Source organism: Lampris incognitus, chromosome 4 (genome assembly GCF_029633865.1).
Source record: "Lampris incognitus isolate fLamInc1 chromosome 4, fLamInc1.hap2, whole genome shotgun sequence".
NCBI classification, from domain to species: domain Eukaryota; kingdom Metazoa; phylum Chordata; class Actinopteri; order Lampriformes; family Lampridae; genus Lampris; species Lampris incognitus.
In genome coordinates, this window is record NC_079214.1 from 60,775,875 (window position 1) to 60,794,604 (window position 18,730).

An 18,730-nucleotide genomic window follows, 5' to 3' on the forward strand; every position below is an offset into this window, starting at 1 on the left:
ACCTTTCTTTTTGCTCTACAATGAGTATTTCTGGACTTTTAAGCGAACATACAAACATACACTCTTTACATCAACTCCCATATTTTCGTAATGTGTGTGTGTGTGGTGTTAGTGTGTGTGTATGTGTGTTAGTTAGTTAGTGTAGATAGCGGGACCGAAAACTAAAGCACTTATGATCCTAGTTCTTTTTGGAGGTGGTAGGTTTTGTCTCAGAGAGTAAGGGAAAAATCCCAGAAAATTAAAATTGTGCATAAATTTGCAAAATATGCATTTTTCTAAAAATGGCTAAAAACCACTTTTCTCGGCATTTCAGATCATTCTGAGCATCTTTGATTTTTTCATCTATATAAAAAAAAGTTTCTGGGACATGTTTTGCCATTATGCAAAATATGCATTTTTGCAAAAATGCACTTATGATCCTAATTTTTTTGGAGGTGGTAGGTATTGTTCCAGAGAGGACCGGAAAAATAGCAGAAAATTAAAATAATTATAATAATTATGCATAATTATGCAAAATATGCATTTTCTGAAAATGGCTAAAAACCACTTTTCTCGGCATTTCAGATGATTCTGAGCATTTGGGGGGAGGGAGTTTAAGGGCAGGGGGAAGGCGGTTAGCTGGCAGGATGAAGAGGAGGGAGATTTACACAGGTGGATAACCAAACCACTACATTGTAGCGGGGTTCTTCTAGTATATATATATAGAGAGAGAGAGAGAGAAATGTACATTCCACGCAGCCCTAGCCCACTGTTTAAAATTTTAAAATAAAAGTATGTTTTATTTTTTATTTATTTTTTTGCTTTTGTACGTTAGGAAAAGTTAGGCATACTGTTTGGTCTAAGATGTTACACAGCCACCCGCCACTACTGGGGGGCTGCCCCCCACCACTAGGGTGAGCTGCAGCCCCCCCCCCTTCCCGCGCTAATATATATAACATGCTTGAATTAGTTAGGTTAGAAAATAAACTGCTATAGGCATGACCAGCGGTAAATATTGAGTGTGTTTTGATTGACGAGTGAGAGAGCAGAAAATGCCAAGGATCATCACTGGATTATAATCAAAATTCAACGTTTAATGTTTAAATTGAGGAACGCGCACTTGTGTTGTTTTGCTTAAAAATGCGAGGCCTCGTCTCAACACATATTGAACTGTCGCTGGACTGGTGCTTGTGCTCGCTGCATTTTGTCTGTAAGCCTTCTGGATGAATTTCCTGTCATGTTTCCCATTCCATTCCATGCTATTCTATTCTATTCTATTTTTGTCCGGGCTTAAACTTATAAATATATCAAGCACGTACTTGCTACTTAATCTCTTGGCCTTTCTCCATCTCTCTAGTCCAATGTTTACTGGCCCAACATCCACTCCATCAACATGACCCTGTTCAACGTGAGCCGTGATGACAACAGCTACCTGCTGACCTGCATCGCAGAGAACGTGGTGGGGATGACCAACTCCTCCATGCAACTTAATGTGCTCTGTAAGTCTGCCTTCTGCAAAATCTAAAAGGTGGGAAAAAAGTCTTTTAGACGTAATGAGAACAATTGGGAGCCTGGATGCTCTGCTGTAACTATGGACGTCAATTGCATATGGCCAAGGCATGGCAGCTGCCATACCTTGGAATTGTTTTTTGTTTTTTGTTTAATAAAAATAAGAAATTAATTTCCCTTGTAACGCATTAGAATTGATCATTTGTGCTCAACACATCTTCTCTGGATGAATAAAGATCAAATAAAGATAAGGCACGGTAGCCCAGTGGTTAGCGCTGTCGCCTCACAGCAAGAAGGTCCTGGGTTCGAACCCCGGGGTTGTCCAACCTTGGGGGTCATCCCAGGTCATCCTCTGGGTGGAGTTTGCATGTGCTCCCTGTGTCTGCGGTGGGTTGGCTACCAACACGGGGATCACCAGTTCGAATCCCCGCGTTACCTCCGGCTTGGTCGGGCGTCCCTACAGACACAATTGGCCGTGTCTGTGGGTGAGAAGCCGGATGTGGGTATGTGTCCCGGTTGCTGCACTAGCGCCTCCTCTGGTCGGTCGGGGCGCCTGTTCGGGGAGGGGGCTGGGGGAGAATAGCGTGATCCCCTCCACGCGCTACGTCCCCCTGGTGAAACTCCTCACTGTCAGGTGAAAAGAAGCGGCCGGCGACTCCACATGTATCAGAGGAGGCATGTGGTAGTCGGCAGCCCTCCCCGGATCGGCAGAGGGGGTGGAGCAGCGACCGGGACGGATCAGAGAGCGGGGTGATTGGCCAGGTGCAACTGGGGAGAAAAGGGGGGGGGGTTCTTATTTTGTGGAAATAGGTTGTTTTTTTTTATTCTAAACTGCAAACATACTATCTAACTGACTGGTTTGGGACAGTGTTGGACCAGGTTTGTCCAGACAGGCCGTGGGATACCTCAAACCTGCAGGAATTGTGCAGCTGTCTTCAGAGATTCGGCCCTGTTATGTAGTCCTGTCTTACTTTAATCTTTCAATGCCTTGCTCTGGTATCAGCAGGTGAACATGCGTGGTTGCTGAACATTTCTACATCTGTGATGCTATTCGTTTGCATAATTCATCGTTATTCAAGATGGCGGCTTTGGTAGACGGTATAATGTATCGGGAATTGAAATATATCTTATATTAATGACAGTGACAGACAAAGAGAATAATTTACAGCCTGACAAAAAGAAAAAAAATCTTCATTATCAGACAGAACAGCCAAATTATGCAGGTACATTTAGAATGAAATGAGGTGTTGCATGGGTCTAAACCAAGTGAAATTGATGTAGCCAATTAGCGCGAATACACCCTGCAGCCTGGGTGAGATCTCAAAGCCTTGATCTGAGCAAAGACGTGGTGGAGCAGGAGAAAAACCCACAACCCTCAATAGTATAAAAGCAATGATTTGATCGCCATCAAAAGCCTTGTTCCCCCTAATACCCCAAACATGAATTATAGACCTTAGCTCTTACATAAGGACGCCCTGTGGATGGTAGGCCCTGGGCTGGCCTGGGACTGCCTGTATTCAAAGCCAACTTTTATCAGAGGTGTCTAACGTGGTTCTCTTTTCGTTAAAGCTCATTGTTATGAGGCATAATATATTGATGGCTTTTCCCCTGAATGCATCAAGTAAATGAAAAGGGGAGACTTGTCACCAGCAAAGATGTTCTTTTGCTCCCATTGTGGTTGAATGACAGATTGGGGTTTTTGTTTTTGTTTTTTTCAAGATGATTTTTTCCACTTTATTTGACAGCAATAGAAGAGAGACAAGGGGCGTCCGGGTAGCGTAGTGGTCTATTCCGTTGCCTGATCGGCGGTTCGAATCCCCGTGTTAACCTCCGGCTTGGTCGGGCGTCCCTACAGACACAATCGGCCGTGTCTGCGGGTGGGAAGCCGGATGTGAATATGTGTCCCGGTCGCTGCACTAGCGCCTCCTCTGGTCGGTCGGGGTACCTATTCGGGGGAGGAGGGGGAATAGCGTGATCCTCCCAGGTGCTACATCCCCCTGGTGAAACTCCTCACTGTCAGGTGAAAAGAAGCGGCTGGCGACTCCACACGTGTCGGAGGAGACGCGGTAGTCTGCAGCCCTCCCCGGATCGGCAGAGGGGGTGGAGCAGCGACCGGGACAGCTCAGGAGAGTGGGGTAATTGGTCGGATACAACTGGGTAGAAAAAGGGAGGAAAAAATCCCAAAAAAGGAGAGAGACAGGAAAGGCAGGGTACAGAGAGGGGATGACGCGCAGAAAAAGGGTACGGGCCAGATTCGAACCCTGGCCGCTGCCGTAAGGACCGAGCTACCAGGTGAGCCGCCGGGGCGTCCTGACAGACCAGCTGTACCCTACAGTCTTCAGGGTTTCCTCCAGACAGCCACTCTTTGGATTCCCGAGCAGTTGTGTGTTGATGTTCTCTGCTGGTGCTGCAAATTAACTTGTTAATTTTTCGCCGCATGCTCTGATGGTAATTACATTTCATCCCTAGTGCGGCCCATTGTCTCCGGAAATGTCATAAAATAGTTTAAACTGCTGCTCTGATTAGGGAATAACGTGATTGACAGTGAAATTACCAGCCGTCGAGTGACGGCCTGCATTCCAGCTGAAATGAGCTTCCTTCGTTATCACATCTGTAATTAACCGGAATACAATGTATACGGCACCATTGTTCTGCTCCTCCGTGGAAGTAATTGCGGTTCCGTGTGCGACTGTGCAGCATCTTGTGCTTTAGGATGTTCTTCCCTCACGTTCCTGCAGCTGATGTGTAGCTGCAGTAGCGCACAGTGCTCAGACTGCATCCACCTGGGTTAAAGCCGCGGTTGTTAAAGGGGTATTATGTTGGGGTGAAATTTGGATCTTGTATTGAGAATGCAACATTTTGTTGTCTTTATTAATGACAACGAGAATCTATTCGCTAAAATTGCTCACAAAATGAAGTCAGAAATAATTGAGGGAATATTTTACCAACTAGTGGTTTGATATATTCGGTGTGGTTAAGCTCAGTTGGGTTCATAAACGTGGTGTTTTTGTGTATTTGAGCAGGTATTGTGATGTGTGTCTATCGTGTTCTATGAGATGATCATGACAGTAATATTTTCCGTATCGCCCAGCACTACCACTACTACGACCACAAAGAAAGAATAAAGGGAATTAGATATCTTTATAATTAGTTTATGATGATATATAATGTATAATTAATTTATAATTCATAATTATAATTTAGTTTATAATTTATAATTAATTAATTTATAATCTTTATAATCTAGGGCATTAGACAGGAGGCGGAAGCAGGGCAGGGTAAGCTAACTGCTAGCCCATGCACACCGGCAGTTTCGACAACACCGGGGGCGGTCTGGCGGCGGCCTCACCTGGTGTTGACTGTGTTTCTGGCGCCGTTGTGTGGAGTGCGGGGAGGTGTGCCGGGGGTATCTGGCTGGGAGAGCTGGCGTTGGATTGGCAGGGGGAGCTCAGTCTGCTGCATCCGGTGGGCCCAGGGACCGTGGCCCTGCCTGGAGCTGTGCCGTAGGAGGAAACAAGGAGGCGGAAGCAGGGCAGGCTAAGCTAACCGCAAGCCCTTGCAGACCGGTAGTTCCGACAACACCAAGGGCGGTCTGAGGACACTGAAGCGGGGCAGGCTAAGCTAACCGCTAGCCCTTGCAGACTGGCAGTTCCGACAATACGGAGGGCGGTCTGACAGGACGCCGAAGCGGGGCAGGCTAAGCTAACCGCTAGCCCTTGCAGACTGGCAGTTCCGACAATACGGAGGGCGGTCTGACAGGGCGCCGAAGCGGGGCAGGCTACGCTAACTGCTAGCCCATACAGACCGGCAGTTCCGACAACACTGAGGGCGGTCTGAGGACACCGAAGCGGGGCAGGCTAAGCTAACCGCTAGCCCATGCAGACGGGCAGTTCCGACAACACCGAGGGCGGTCTGAGGATGCTGAAGCGGGGCACGCTAAGCTAACCGCTAGCCCTTGCAGACTGGCAGTTCCGGCAATACGGAGGGCGGTCTGAGGACACCGAAGCGGGGTAGGCTAAGCTAACCGCTAGCCCATGCAGACCGGCAGTTCCGATAACACCGAGGGCGGTCTGACAGGACGCCGAAGCGGGGCAGGCTACGCTAACTGCTAGCCCTTGCAGACCGGCAGTTCCGACAGTCATCCCGGCTGGTGTTCGATCTCCTTTTTTTTTTCTTCTTCTTTTTTTGACATGACAAATGTTCCTGATCCGTTTGTGAGATCTGCCTGATGGCAACATTTTGCTTCTAACAGAATAAAACTCGGGGCAGGAAGAAGTCATATCCGGGGGGACTCTGAACGCCGCTCCATAAAGCAGACGGCTTACTTAAGCCTCCTTGTAGCTACAATATCCCAGATGTCACCCGTAGGTGCCCTGCCTTCGCTCAGGCTGGAACGTGGCATTTGAAAGGTGCCGGCAGCATGGGCGTCTGATAACGCTGAAGTCCTCAGCGTGCACCACGCCGTTATCAGGGCTCGTCGTCCGTAGGGGCGCCACCGCCAACGCACACTTCGTCGTTGCACACCAACACGCCGTCCCGTAACAGCCGGGACTGAAGGGACAAACACTAAACCGGGAGCCGTGTACCAGTGAGGAAATGGATCGGTCTCGTGTGCGTCCCATCAGCTGCTGTGGGTTTTTATTTTAATTCTATTGTATTTATTTATTTATTTATTTGTTTTTGCTCTCTGAGCTGCTGTTTCAGAGTCCCTCCTGTTCGCGTCTCCGCTTCTCCCGCTCTTCTCTGCCTTGGTTTTGCGCTTGCAAATTCCCGAGCACAGTCGCACACCCATCCACCCACCCACACACACACACACACACACACACCCACACACACACACACACACACACACACACACACACACACACACACACACACACACACACACACACACACACAGACAAGCAAACGCATGGTCTCACTGTCTCTCTCTTGCGCACACACACACACATACTGTCTCGCTCTCTTTTGCACGTATACACACACACACACACACACACACACACACACTGTCACTCTCTCTTGCACACACACACACACACATACCCGCAAACCGACACTCAGTCTTGCTGCTGACATTACAGAGTGATGCCGGGTCCTTCTGCTGCCCATCTCCTCCCTGCCTGTCTCTCCCAGGGACGGCGCTGCACACAGGGTTTGCCTGGGGCAGCCGCAGGGGCCTGGGAATGACAGGCCTGCTGGAGACTGGAGAGCAGCCAGGGAAGGACAGGGCTGGTGCAGCATGCTGATGAGACACACACACACACACAGTTACACAGTTACACAGTACACACACACATAGAAGATAAACAGTCACATCCTGGTACCATCACATGATCTCTTTCATGTGTGCAGATCAGCAAAACGTGGTCTTGGTCCTGTGGGTGGGATTCCATGCATGAATCGTGCGATTTTATACAAAGGCGTGTGCATCAAGGTAGCAGAGTCCATCCAGGAAATGCCTGAACTTCAGTTTTTATTAAAACCCAGTTAGAGGCAAACAAACAGCAAGGACCATGCTGAGTACCAGCAAATGACTTTGTGGGGGGTGGGATGTTTGCGGAACACGGCCAGAATGAGAGACTGCCAGCTATTTCTGTCTGCCAACTGTTTCCTTTTGATGATGTGGCAGCAACGGCACGCCATCGCCGAGACAAATCAGTGGATGAATTGTTTATGAAATGTATCTGATGATATTAAAGTGATAAATTGCCTTTCAGTGTGGCGAGGCTCTGGAACCAGAGGTGTGTTGTTCCATGTTAGCAATGAGGAGCCGTATGATTCTCTATGCAGTGCGGCCGGGGCCTCCGTGTTCTGTAAATCAGCAGACTTGATGAGAATTGGCCATTTTTTTTTTGGTGGGGGGGTGGGGGGGGGGGTTGCCTCTTTTCACCCCAGTTTTACTTGGCCGATTACCCCACTCTTCCGAGCCGTCCCGGTCTCTGCTCCACTCCCTCTGCCGATCTGGGGTGGTCTGCAGACTACCACATGCCTCCTCCAATACATGCATAGTTGCCAGCCGCTTCTTTTCACCTGACAGTGAGGAGTTTCGCCAGGGGGAGGATCACACTATTCACCCCCCCCCAGTTCCCCCTCCTCCTCCCTGAACAGGCGCCCTGACCAACCAGAGGTGGCGCTAGTGCTGCGACCAGGACACATACCCACCTCCGGCTTCCCACCCGCAGACACGGCCAATTGTGTCCGTTGGGACGCCCGACCAATCCGGCGGTAACACGGGGATTCGAATCGCCGATCCCCGTGCTGGTTGGCAACAGAATAGACTGCCACGCTACCCAGACGCCCAAAAGTGGCAAATTTAAATTAAAAAAAAAAAGTGTCCTAGCATGTTTGTCTCCACAGCTGGCATCAAGCTAACCATCTCATCTCATCCCTCCTTTCATTGCAGTTCCACCAGTCATTTTGAAGCTGGAGGAGCCCGAGCGTCGTCATGATACGTGCATCGAGTTTACGGTGCGAGGCTTCCCCCACCCTAAGCTACGCTGGTACCACAAGCAGAGAGAGATTCTCCAGAGCCAGTATATCCACACCGAGATGGACTTCTACCAGGATTACCTGGAGGGCTGTCTGACCTTCAAGAATCCCACGCACCTGGACAACGGCAACTACACCCTGGAGGCCAGCAACTATCTGGGAACCGTCACCAAGACGGTGCATGGACACTTCCTCATGGCCCCTGACCTCGATGAGGGAGGTGAGTGGATCCTTTGTCTTTACTGAATGATGAGAAGGTGAATTTGTTTGTAAGGACCTGTAAAGTCTTGTAAAACAGGGAGGAGGAGGATGTTTCACTAAGCCATGGTATTTGTGTGATGCTATAGCAATACTCATTGGCCCGTGATCACATATGACATTCCTTTGTGTGCGCCTTCATCTTTTATACCTTCATCAAGCGGTAGCCGGGAGGGGCTTATTCGTTTCCTCTCTTCATTCACTGTCTAGCTCGCTCGACCAACGCCGCTTTCTGTTGCCGCCCGATCCGAGTCAACCATGTGCATGTGTGATCCACATCTACGGTTGAGTCAGATTGGGCAGCGTCAAAACCAAAACATTATGCGTCCGGGTATGAGTCTCGAAAGTAAACGGGAAGTTGGTCGAATTTCGCAAACCGGCAAATCGTTCACCACCGGTCTCGGCACAGGAGAACTGGAGGAACACTGGATAATTCCCCTTACTCACCTTGCCGCCAAGCGGAAGTGTCAAGTAGTCTCCATTAAAACTCCGCTATACCGATGTTCAGGACTGGCTTACTAAATCATGTCTCCATTTGAATACCAAGAAAATAAAACGGTGTGTATGATGTTTACAAAACCAGTAAAGGTGACGCATTCTCTCTAACAGCTTCCTGAGAGGGGAGGAGCTTGACATTGTAAATGAGTTCACATATCTCAGGGTCACATTGGACTCCACATTAAACCTTTAAAAGTCATAAAGGGTTTCAAACACAGTAAAATTCGATGTACAAATTTTCAAGCGAATCAGGCCATTTGTGACAGGGGATGCTGCCAGGATGTTCTGACACCCACTGGGCCTCATTCATCAATCATTCATAGGTACAAATGTGTTCTTTCACACCCGTGGCATGTTTCAGCTCTCAAGATGTCTGACATGCAGAAGCAAAGCCTGACGGTTATTTGTAATGTTACAATGTTGCAGTTTCATTTAGCAGATAATATTATCTGAAGCGACGCACGGCTGAGCGTTAATACAACACGAGCAAGGATCTAGTCAGGGGACAACAGTGCAAGTCAGTGCCAAAATCTAGGTTCAAGTCCTGTAGGACATAGGTGTCAACAGGCAGGTGTGGAGGTGTTCGAGAAAGTGCTGGGTCTTTAGCTTCTTCTTGAAGGTGGACTGGGACTCAGCGGACCGAATGGAGTTTTTGGTAACTCGTCCCACCACCAGGGAGCTACAGAAGAGACCAGTCTGGCTGGGGACTTAGGGCCCCGTTGTGGCAGAAGTGCCAGGCGCCTTCCATTGGCAGAGCGTAGTGAGCAGGACTGAGTGTAGACCTGAATGAGGGAGTTCAGGTTGCTGTTTTGTAAGCGAGCATCGAGGTTTTGAACTGCATGTCAGACTTGGCCGCATTCTTGCGAGGGTCCGCCCAGGGGGCTGCACATCCACAGACTGACAGGCAAAACGTTTTTATATATATATATGAACTTTTCTTTTCCATATTTCCCATTCAGCCAATATGGGCGCTGCACAAAAGTCTTATAATGGCGGGAAAAACCAGGAAAAACACTGTTTTTTCTGCCCGTGTGTGCATGTATTTCCCCATCTCCCAGTAGGCCAAAAGAGGGGCGATACGAATATGCCTGGTGGAGGTCTTCACTCTACTGAGTGCACGCCTCTTGTTTCAGTTGTTCTCAACAGTCTGGTCGCAACAGATGTGCGTCTCCTCCAAGCGGCACGCCTTGCAAGTTGAACATGTCTCGCCTGTGTTGCACCACTCGTCAGTGTTGCCCTCTGGTTGACCAACCAATCAAATCACTCGAGAGGAGGGGCTAACATCTGAGCAGCTGTGCCATACGCAATCAAACTATGAACAATGGAGGCTTATTATAGTTGTCAGAGAGCAAGGGCGTCCAGATGGCGTGACGGTCTATTCCGTTGCCTACCAATACGGGGATCGCCGGTTCAAATCCCCGCGTTACCTCCGGCTTGGTCGGACGTCTCTGCGGAGACAGTCGGCCGTGTCTGCGGGTGGGAGGCCGGATGTGGGTATATGTTCTGGTAGCTGCACTAGCGGCTCCCCTGGCTGGTTGGGGCACCTGCCAGAGGGGGAACTGGGGGGAATAGCATGATCCTCCCACGTGCTATGTCCCCCTGGCGAAACTCCTCACTGTCAGGTGAAAAGAAGCGGCTGGCGACCCCACATGTATTGGAGGAGGCATGTGGTAGTCTGCAGCCCTCCCCGGATCGTCAGAGGGGGTGGAGCAGCGACCAGGACGGCTCGGAAGAGTGGGGTAATTGGCCGGGTACAATTGGGGAGAAAAGGGGGGGGGGACTTGTGACAGAGCATCGCTGTCTTTATGACCAAACAAACAATTATGACCATGACAAGTGTTAATAGTGCTATTGAACCTGACACTGTTATAACAGAGCTTATCATGTATCCACTTCCTCCATTTTGGTATGGTCTCCTCCTCTTCTTCAAGGGCAAGCACTGTAATTGCTAGTTTTCTGCTTGTCCGTTTTCTTATTTTTTCATAACATGAGGTACTTTAATAGGATTTCCCTTGTAATTAGCTGTCCACTAATACATTCTCGACAACTCTGTTGTCAAACTTTGTGTTGCTCGGCAATGACAGTGACATTATGCATCTTACGCCCTTGTCCTCTGTGCAAGCGATGCTCACAGACACGCCTAGTGTTTTGTGAGGAAAAAGGAGCATCGTATGTGATCACGGCCTGAAGTTGCACCCTTATTAGAAGTCATGCAGTATAAAAACACAACAGTGCTAATAAAAGACAACATGAGAGCAAGACACGTCATTTAAGGCTGGCTGATATTTACACAGTCAGATATCACAATGTTTTTGACTGAATACCTCGATATCTATAACGTGATGCTATTTTGCAGACGGCTATTGATGATTCAAGATATTTATGACATTTACACATTAGTAATGGGAATATGATGACCAAGAAGGTAGACACATCCATCGCTCGTTTCACTCGGCTATAACAGTTTAATAAGTTCAGAAAATTGTATCGCTTTACTGTAATGCAGCCTTTAAGACCAGGGAATGACAAACGCTGTTATATCACCATGTTATCATAACCAAATCCCAGACTATAAATATTCTTATATTATGATATTGATACTCTGACGTCATGAAGTAGCTCTATGGTTACCACATGAGAAACCATGAAATATGTTTTCAGGAATTACCTGCAGCTTTTGGAGCGTTTTTAAATATTGGATTGCCGGGCATCCGGGTAGCGCAGCGGTCTATTCCGTTGCCTACCAACACAGGGATCGCCGGTTCGAATCCCTGTGTTACCTCCGGCTTGGTCGGGCGTCCCTACAGACACAATTGGCCGTGTCTGCGGGTGGGACGCTGGATGTGGGTATGTGACCTGGTCGCTGCAGTAGCGCCTCCTCTGGTCGGTCGGGGCGCCTGTTCAGGGGGGGAGGGGGAACTTGGGGAAATAGCGTGATCCTCCCACGCGCTACGTCCCCGTGGCGAAACTCCTCACTGTCAGGTGAAAAGAAGCAGCTGGCGACTCCACATGTATCGGAGGAGACGTGTGGTAGTCTGCAGCCCTCCCCCGGATCAGCAGAAGATACGGAGCAGCGACCTGCACGGCTCGGAAGAGTCTGGTAATTGGCCAAGTACAATTGGGGAGGAAAGGGAGGAGGGGGGTGAGCCACACAAAAAAAATAAAAAAAATATTGGATTGCCTGGTCTTAGGGTACCCTTTTTTATGAATCTCAGGTAAAATCTGAACAGCCCAGAACAAATATTCAGGCAACCCGGGTTCCCAAGGGCTTTCCCCTGAAAAAGTTTGTCCTTCTTTTTTCTTTTTTTGTATATAAAAAAAAATCCTTTTACAAGGATGCAAAGTTGATCCAAACTCATTGTAAAGCAGCCGGTGTTCATCCACAGTTCAGCCAGCCAGATTGTTCACTCGCAGTTCATTCTGAGTTCACAGACGGGGGAACAAGTCCACAAAGGCTGCCACATTTCTCTCTCTATGGTCAATATTCCAAGGTTAATACCTGCTGCCGATCTATTGACTGAGCACAGTTCTCTCTCTTCTCTCTTTTGCAGATTTAGTGGGATATGGTGAGTATCTTTATTTCTATTTTCATGCTGTCTTTTTTCTTTGTGTCTTTTATTTGCCCCTGTCCTAGGTAAACACCACAAAACACTGTCGATTATTAGCATATCTTCTGTAGCTCTTTGGAGGACTAGTTGTAAACACTGTCTTTTTGAAACTGGTAGGTAAATTGACAGAATTATGAGTTATCAGTACCCTATTAGCAGTGAAAACCTTAGGGGGGGGGTCATAATTGTCAACATTATCTTCTTTCCACATTTTGTAGGGATAACACTCCATTAGCAGCTGTAGTACTGAGTAGTCTTCTGTGTATCTCTGAAACGGCACCGAAATTGTTTGGGAAAGTGTCTTCCGGTGATGTCATCGGCACGCAGCCTGTGAAAGAGAGAACTTAATTCCTGGTATTGGCGCTAGGCTGCAATTATGTAAGAAAAAATGATAAATATCAGCGCCACTTACAGCTGTATAAGAAAATCCTTAACAGCTCTGTCATATGTGACATGGATATTTTTGCATGATCTTATCGGTCTTTCGGTCGTGATGTCACTCCCGCGTTGCATTTTGGGGAAGCCGCCATCTTCCAAGTAACGTCAATCGTTGTTAGCTGTTAGCACAGGCTTTTCTTACTAACTCGTATTAGTACATCAAATATTTTTTCAAATGAACATTAAGATCACAGATTTTCTCTGGTAAGATTTTAGGTTAGATATAAATATACATATATATATATATATATATATATATATATTTTAAGGTAACATTTTAGGTTAGATTGGCTATATAGCTATATATTAGATTAGATTGTGCACGCAGACGAGATGGTTGGTTTCTGTTGTGTGAAGAATTGCCCCAGCAAATCCCACGATGGCTCCAGTATTAAACTCAAGAACGGGTTACGCTTTTTTTCTTTCCCTTGGAAGAAAAACGAATGAAGGAACATAGAGGACTTAACCAAGAGGCACAGGATGGTCCGGGTTGCAGCAGTGAGACGCAAATCGATCACGTTCAAATACATTTCGGCGGTTCAGATACATTCTTTAAGCATCTCAGTGAGTTAAGGGTAAGGGTAAAGGCAAATATAACGCTAACATATGGCTAACTCAGTGGCTAAAGTGCTAGCTAATTCGTAAACAATGCCTCTGATCCTTGGAAGATGGCGCCCGGCGTCGCGTTGCCCTGGGAAACGGCCCAAGTCCGAAAGACCGATACAATGCAGGCTACCGGCGAACCAGAAACTAAGTTATTTTTGGTAGCTTGGTAGAGATGAGGAAGACTGCTTGCTATTGTAGAGTGTTATCCCTATATGTAGAGATAACCATAGAAATCATGATCGTTTCCTGTTAGCAGGAGCAGCTTGCTGAGTCTGCCTGCTCCTCTTCAGGAATGCTCCACTTCACATTCGTACAGTTTCACCAGCTACACCTGGGGGCTCCCCAGTGGAATCACGTACCAAAATGTTCTACTGTTGAATATTTAAGTTAATCGCCATGCCCAAGCACTCCTTAAAGAGGTACTAAACACTTAAACATGTTTTTTGAGCTGTAAACTGAACGATATGACTATACACTGATGAAGCACATCAATATTGTAGTGAATTAGGGGGGCATCCGGGAACCGCCGCAGCCAGGACGTGAACCTGGGTCTTCTGCACCACAGGCGACTACATTAACCAGTCGACTAAAGGGTCCGACCCGTTTGAGTCGATTCATCCGTGGTCGTTACAGTACCCCCCCTCCTTCGGGAAGCGAGTCCCTGCGCTTCAGCATACCAGCTCCCTCACGCCTTGGGGCGCACGCGCTTCCGATGGCCTCACGGTCTCGCCATCCCACTTCTGACACCAGGGTAGCGAATTTGGGGGTCAGCCGGGGCGCAAACCTGGGTCGCCCGCACCACAGGCGGCTACGTTAACCAGTCGACTAAAGGGTCCGACCCGTTAGCCAAGGGCTAGCGAGTCTATTCATCCGTGGTCATTACAGCATTGACATTTGTTACTAAATTTATAAAAGTCGGCATTTCATGGGCTGAAAATGGCTCGGCACGCCATCTACTGTTCTAGATCAGCCCTGACCCTTGCAAGGCCAATGCTGACGTCAAGTCGAGTGGTTGGGAATTATCTGCATCATGCAATTAAAATGTTTTAAAAATAATGTTAACGCCCTCAAATCAGATGTGGGCGACGATCCCTCCAGCCCCGCCCCCAGCCTCACCCTTGAGTTTGAGTCTGCGAAGCCGTTTTCAAATATATGCTGATCGAGACTCATCATTTAGAGGAGTTTACTCGCTAACCTTGAGCCTTTATTAAATTCTCTATCAACCGTTTGAATTTCTCACAAATTACAGTTATAGTTATCTCATCTCATCATTTTCAATTTTGGCGCAATAGTTTGGACAACTGGGTCGGTCGTGCTGGGCTTGTGCCGCGGCTGGGGGAACAGTCACCCCACCGCCGGAGAGCCACGGCCCGTCTTATGAGGCCCCCTTCCGTCTGCGGCGCATCCACATCGTGGCGGTCAGGGTGTCTTTGCGGGGCGGTGCCTGATGCCATACAGGAAGGCGGGCCGGCGGAGGGGACTGGGTATAGCGGCGACTGGCGCTGGACCCTTCTCCTGGATCTCCCAGCAACTCCTGCCCATGATCCTGCCTCACACAGCCACACCCCCTCTCAGCCCCTCCCCGTCCCCCCCTCTCAGCCGCTTGCCCACTTTTTAGCCTTCAAAGTTATGCAGTGGGTGGAGTTGGTCTCAGACCTGGGGGAGAACTCAAACTTTAAGGACAGTTGGTGAAGGAGAGAATAGCGTAGCTGACCTTCCTCGCTCCAGTTACACTCTTATCACAAACCTATTACTTTAAGGTGGTGTTTTACATCTAACCCTTGGCATACTTTAAAATTACTGGCTGATGTCAGAGTTACAGTGTGAATGTACAGATATTTTCAAAGGTAAGTTGGTCCTCTGTACCAGTCTTAGTTTTCCAGATATTTTAAAAGGTAAGTTGGTCCTCTGTACCAGTCGTAGTTTTCCAGATATTTTAAAAGGTAAGTTGGCCCTCTGTACCAGTCGTAGTTTTCCAGCCGTTATCTTAAGCTGATTAGTTCCCATCACCTTTGCCTTGCACATGCACTCATACAGCAGGAATTGTGTATTGTATAGATAACAATATCCCCTGTGTGTGTGTGTGATTTGTGGAGTGGTATGGCCCACGGGTTATCCTGCAAGAAGCTCCGTCACAAAGACCTGCCGAATCTGTAACCTTCATCACCTCTTCCTCCTCTTCCACCCATATGAGGCTGTTCATTCTAATCCAGCATGGATTATGAGGTTGAACTATGATGGATGAAGGAGACGGATGGCCGGTGGAGGGCTGTCGGTGAGCCTGGCGGAGGTCCGGCAGAGCTGCCTGCTCAGCTTTGCTCCACTTTCTCACAGGCTGTGGTAACAGAGGACGGCTCGGACACACTCTCACTCTTACGTAGAAACAAAAACACACAAGGGCGAACATACAGACACCCCAACATGCGCAAATTCACACACATCTACACACTCACCCTCCTCACTCGCGGACGTAGAACTGTTCAATTTACACACACACACACACACCACACACAGTTCTACACTTTTTCTTTTTCCCCCCGGTTGTATCCGTCCAATTACCCCACTCTTCCGAGCCGTCCCGGTCACTGCTCCACCCCCCTCTGCCGACCCGGGGAGGGCTGCAGACTACCTCATGCCTCCTCTGACACATATGGAGTCGCCAGCCGCTTCTTTTCACCTGACAGGATCACGCTATTCCCCCCTGCCCCCCCCCAAAAAACAGGCGCCCCGACCGACCAAAGGAGGCGCTAGTGCAGCGACCAGGACACACACACCCACACCCGGCTTCCCACCCGCAGACACGGCCAATTGTGCCTGTAGGGACGCCCGACCAAGCTGGAGGTAACACGGGGATTCGAAGCGGCGATCCCCGTGTTGGTAGGCAACGGAATAGACCGCCACGCCACCCGGACGCCCCTACAGTTCTACACTCCCAAACACACACACACCATCTACATCTCTTGGGGATCTGCTAAGACTAAGGAAAAGTTCACAGGAAGTGTCACAGGGTGATGCTGTGAAAGCGGTAGAGTCCTAGCTGTAGCATGCAGGGGTGATGGGAGGGTGTTGGGTCTGAACATGAACCAGGAAGTCCAGCTCCCTCTGATTAGGGGAAGTTAGGAATGAGGACATGCAAAGAAAATGGATGGAGAGAAAGATGGAGGGGGGGGAGATTGGAAGGGAGAAAGGTAAATGCACACGCACACACACACACACACAGAATAATTTGCTGCAGTGTAGAGCCGGGCTGTGCCAGTGGCAGCCATTCTACCATGTGGCCATTAATTTGCCCACAATTGCTCTGTGATCTGCTGGCTCGGGGCCCCGCGGCCCTGAATTTCCCCATCAGCTTCGCAGCGTGTGAGGCGGTGTCGTGATTCTGTCTGTGGCTCCGCTCGACATCCTCTGGGCTGTCCTCCTCATGCCTGGGCTCTGCGAGCCGAGGAGGTCGGCGTAACCTCCCCTCTCGCCAAAACACTCTCTCACTCCCGTGTCCAAAAAAAAAGAAAAAAAAAAAGGCCTCTCTTCAAAGGCATGTTGGGTTGGAAGGAGGGACCGCCGTGTCTCTTCCTGTTTTGCATGCGGCAGGACTTCGGCTGGCAGGGGGCAGTGCATGATGTTTAATATTACTTCATATCACAGTAGACTTACTTGGTTGAATAAGTGTGTGCATGAACGTGTGGAGAAGGGATGTATAATGTATATCGGTCAGCACCCAATTAAAACAGGAAGTGCACAATTTGGCATACCGGAACAGCGCCATTTTAGCACTGGAACCTCCGGCTTGGTCGGGCGCCCCTCCAGACACACTTGGCCGTGTCTGCAGGTGGGAAGCCGGATGTGGGTGTGTGTCCTGGCAGCTGCACTTGCGCCTCCTCTGGTCGATCGGGGCACCTGTTCTGGGGGGGAGGGGGAACCGGGGGGAATAGCGTGATTATAGTGTATTTGTGTAATTCACTCGGTAGAGCTTTACACAGGCCTCCTTCCAGTATGCTGAAACAAGGTGGTTGTGTAACTACAGCCGTTCTTGGCTGTTATCGGGAAAACACTGCAAACGAGAAGAGGATGTCTCTCTCTGCCTGGCGGTAATGCCGGCTCTGTTCTGTGTGTTTCAGTTCCCTCTACGCCGTCGGGCAGCGACTCCGGCAGACCGGACGAGGACACTTTCGGGGTAGGCTTTCTCCTTCGTAACGGTTATGAAACGATTTCTAAAGATGTCGCCGCCGGACTTGTTCAACCCGGGGGGGTTGAACTTTATTTTTTCTTTTATTGGAAGTCCCTTGTTAGGATTTATGCAGATGTGATGAGGTCACTTGCAGTGCTGAAGGGCACAGATGGTGGCATGCAACTTGTTCACCAGTCACATGATTATTAACCCATACCTGCTTTGGGGGGGGGGGTTGGTGCAGCTGGCAATGATGATGGTAACACATAGCCACAGAAATAAGTCCGGTATTATTATTCCCATCCCTCCCCTACTCCCTATCATGTTGCCCCCCCCCAACCAACATCCTCCGAAATGACATCAGATACAAATAAATATACGACAGATATACAACGGCACCATTCACATAAACGCAGACAAGGGAGAAGAAAAATTTTTTAAATAATAATGAAAAAAATACACCCATTTTTCTTTTTAAACGAATTCTTAATTGGACTGCTACGGTTCTGCTCCAGCCAAGAAGTGATTCGGTTGGGAACTGTCCCAGTCTGTTATTTGGGTTGGGTCATCATCGTAGGTGAGGAAAGGCCTCCAGACTCTTTCAAATTTATTTGCATTTCCCTTTCAATGGAAATTTGATTTTTTTTCTAGCTTCAAGTAAAACATAATCTCTTTAAGCCATCTTGTATGGGAATTGGACATTGTATGAGTATACCCCCCCTCCCCCCGGATGGCACGGTGGTTAGCGTGGTCGCCTCACCGCAAGAAGGTCCTGGGTTCGAGCCCCAGGGTAGTCCAACCTTTGGGGTCATCCCGGGTCGTCCTCTGTGTGGAGTTTGCATGTTCTCCCCGTGTCTGTGTGGGTTTCCTCCGGGTGGTCCGGTTTCCTCCCACAGTCCAAAGACATGTAGGTCAGGGGAATCGGCCATACTGAATTGTCCCTAGGTGTGTGTGTGTGTGTGTGTGTTTGTGTGGGCCCTGTGTGATGGTCTGGCGGCCTGTCCAGGGTGTCTCCCCGCCTGCTGCCCAACGACCGCTGGGATAGGCACCAGCATCCCTGCGACCGTGAGAGCAGGATAAGAGGATTTTTCTCCTGTTTTCATGGACCCTTGGATCGTGTGTCCAACATGCCCAGGGGGTAAACCCAGGATTGCATGGTGATCACATGTCCACAGTG

General features: G+C 48.9%; 1 protein-coding gene across 1 annotated transcript in view; it reads left to right on the plus strand.

The window, feature by feature from the left end:
* ntrk3b (neurotrophic tyrosine kinase, receptor, type 3b) overlaps positions 1-18,730 on the plus strand; it is a 266,488-nt gene that overhangs the window by 76,320 nt on the left and 171,438 nt on the right. The window contains exons 6-10 of the mRNA XM_056278574.1: positions 1,337-1,478; positions 7,895-8,215; positions 9,931-9,949; positions 14,375-14,386; positions 17,526-17,559. Of these exons, the coding sequence (XP_056134549.1) occupies positions 1,337-1,478; positions 7,895-8,215; positions 9,931-9,949; positions 14,375-14,386; positions 17,526-17,559 (528 nt within the window). The remainder of the gene's footprint in view (positions 1-1,336; positions 1,479-7,894; positions 8,216-9,930; positions 9,950-14,374; positions 14,387-17,525; positions 17,560-18,730) is intronic.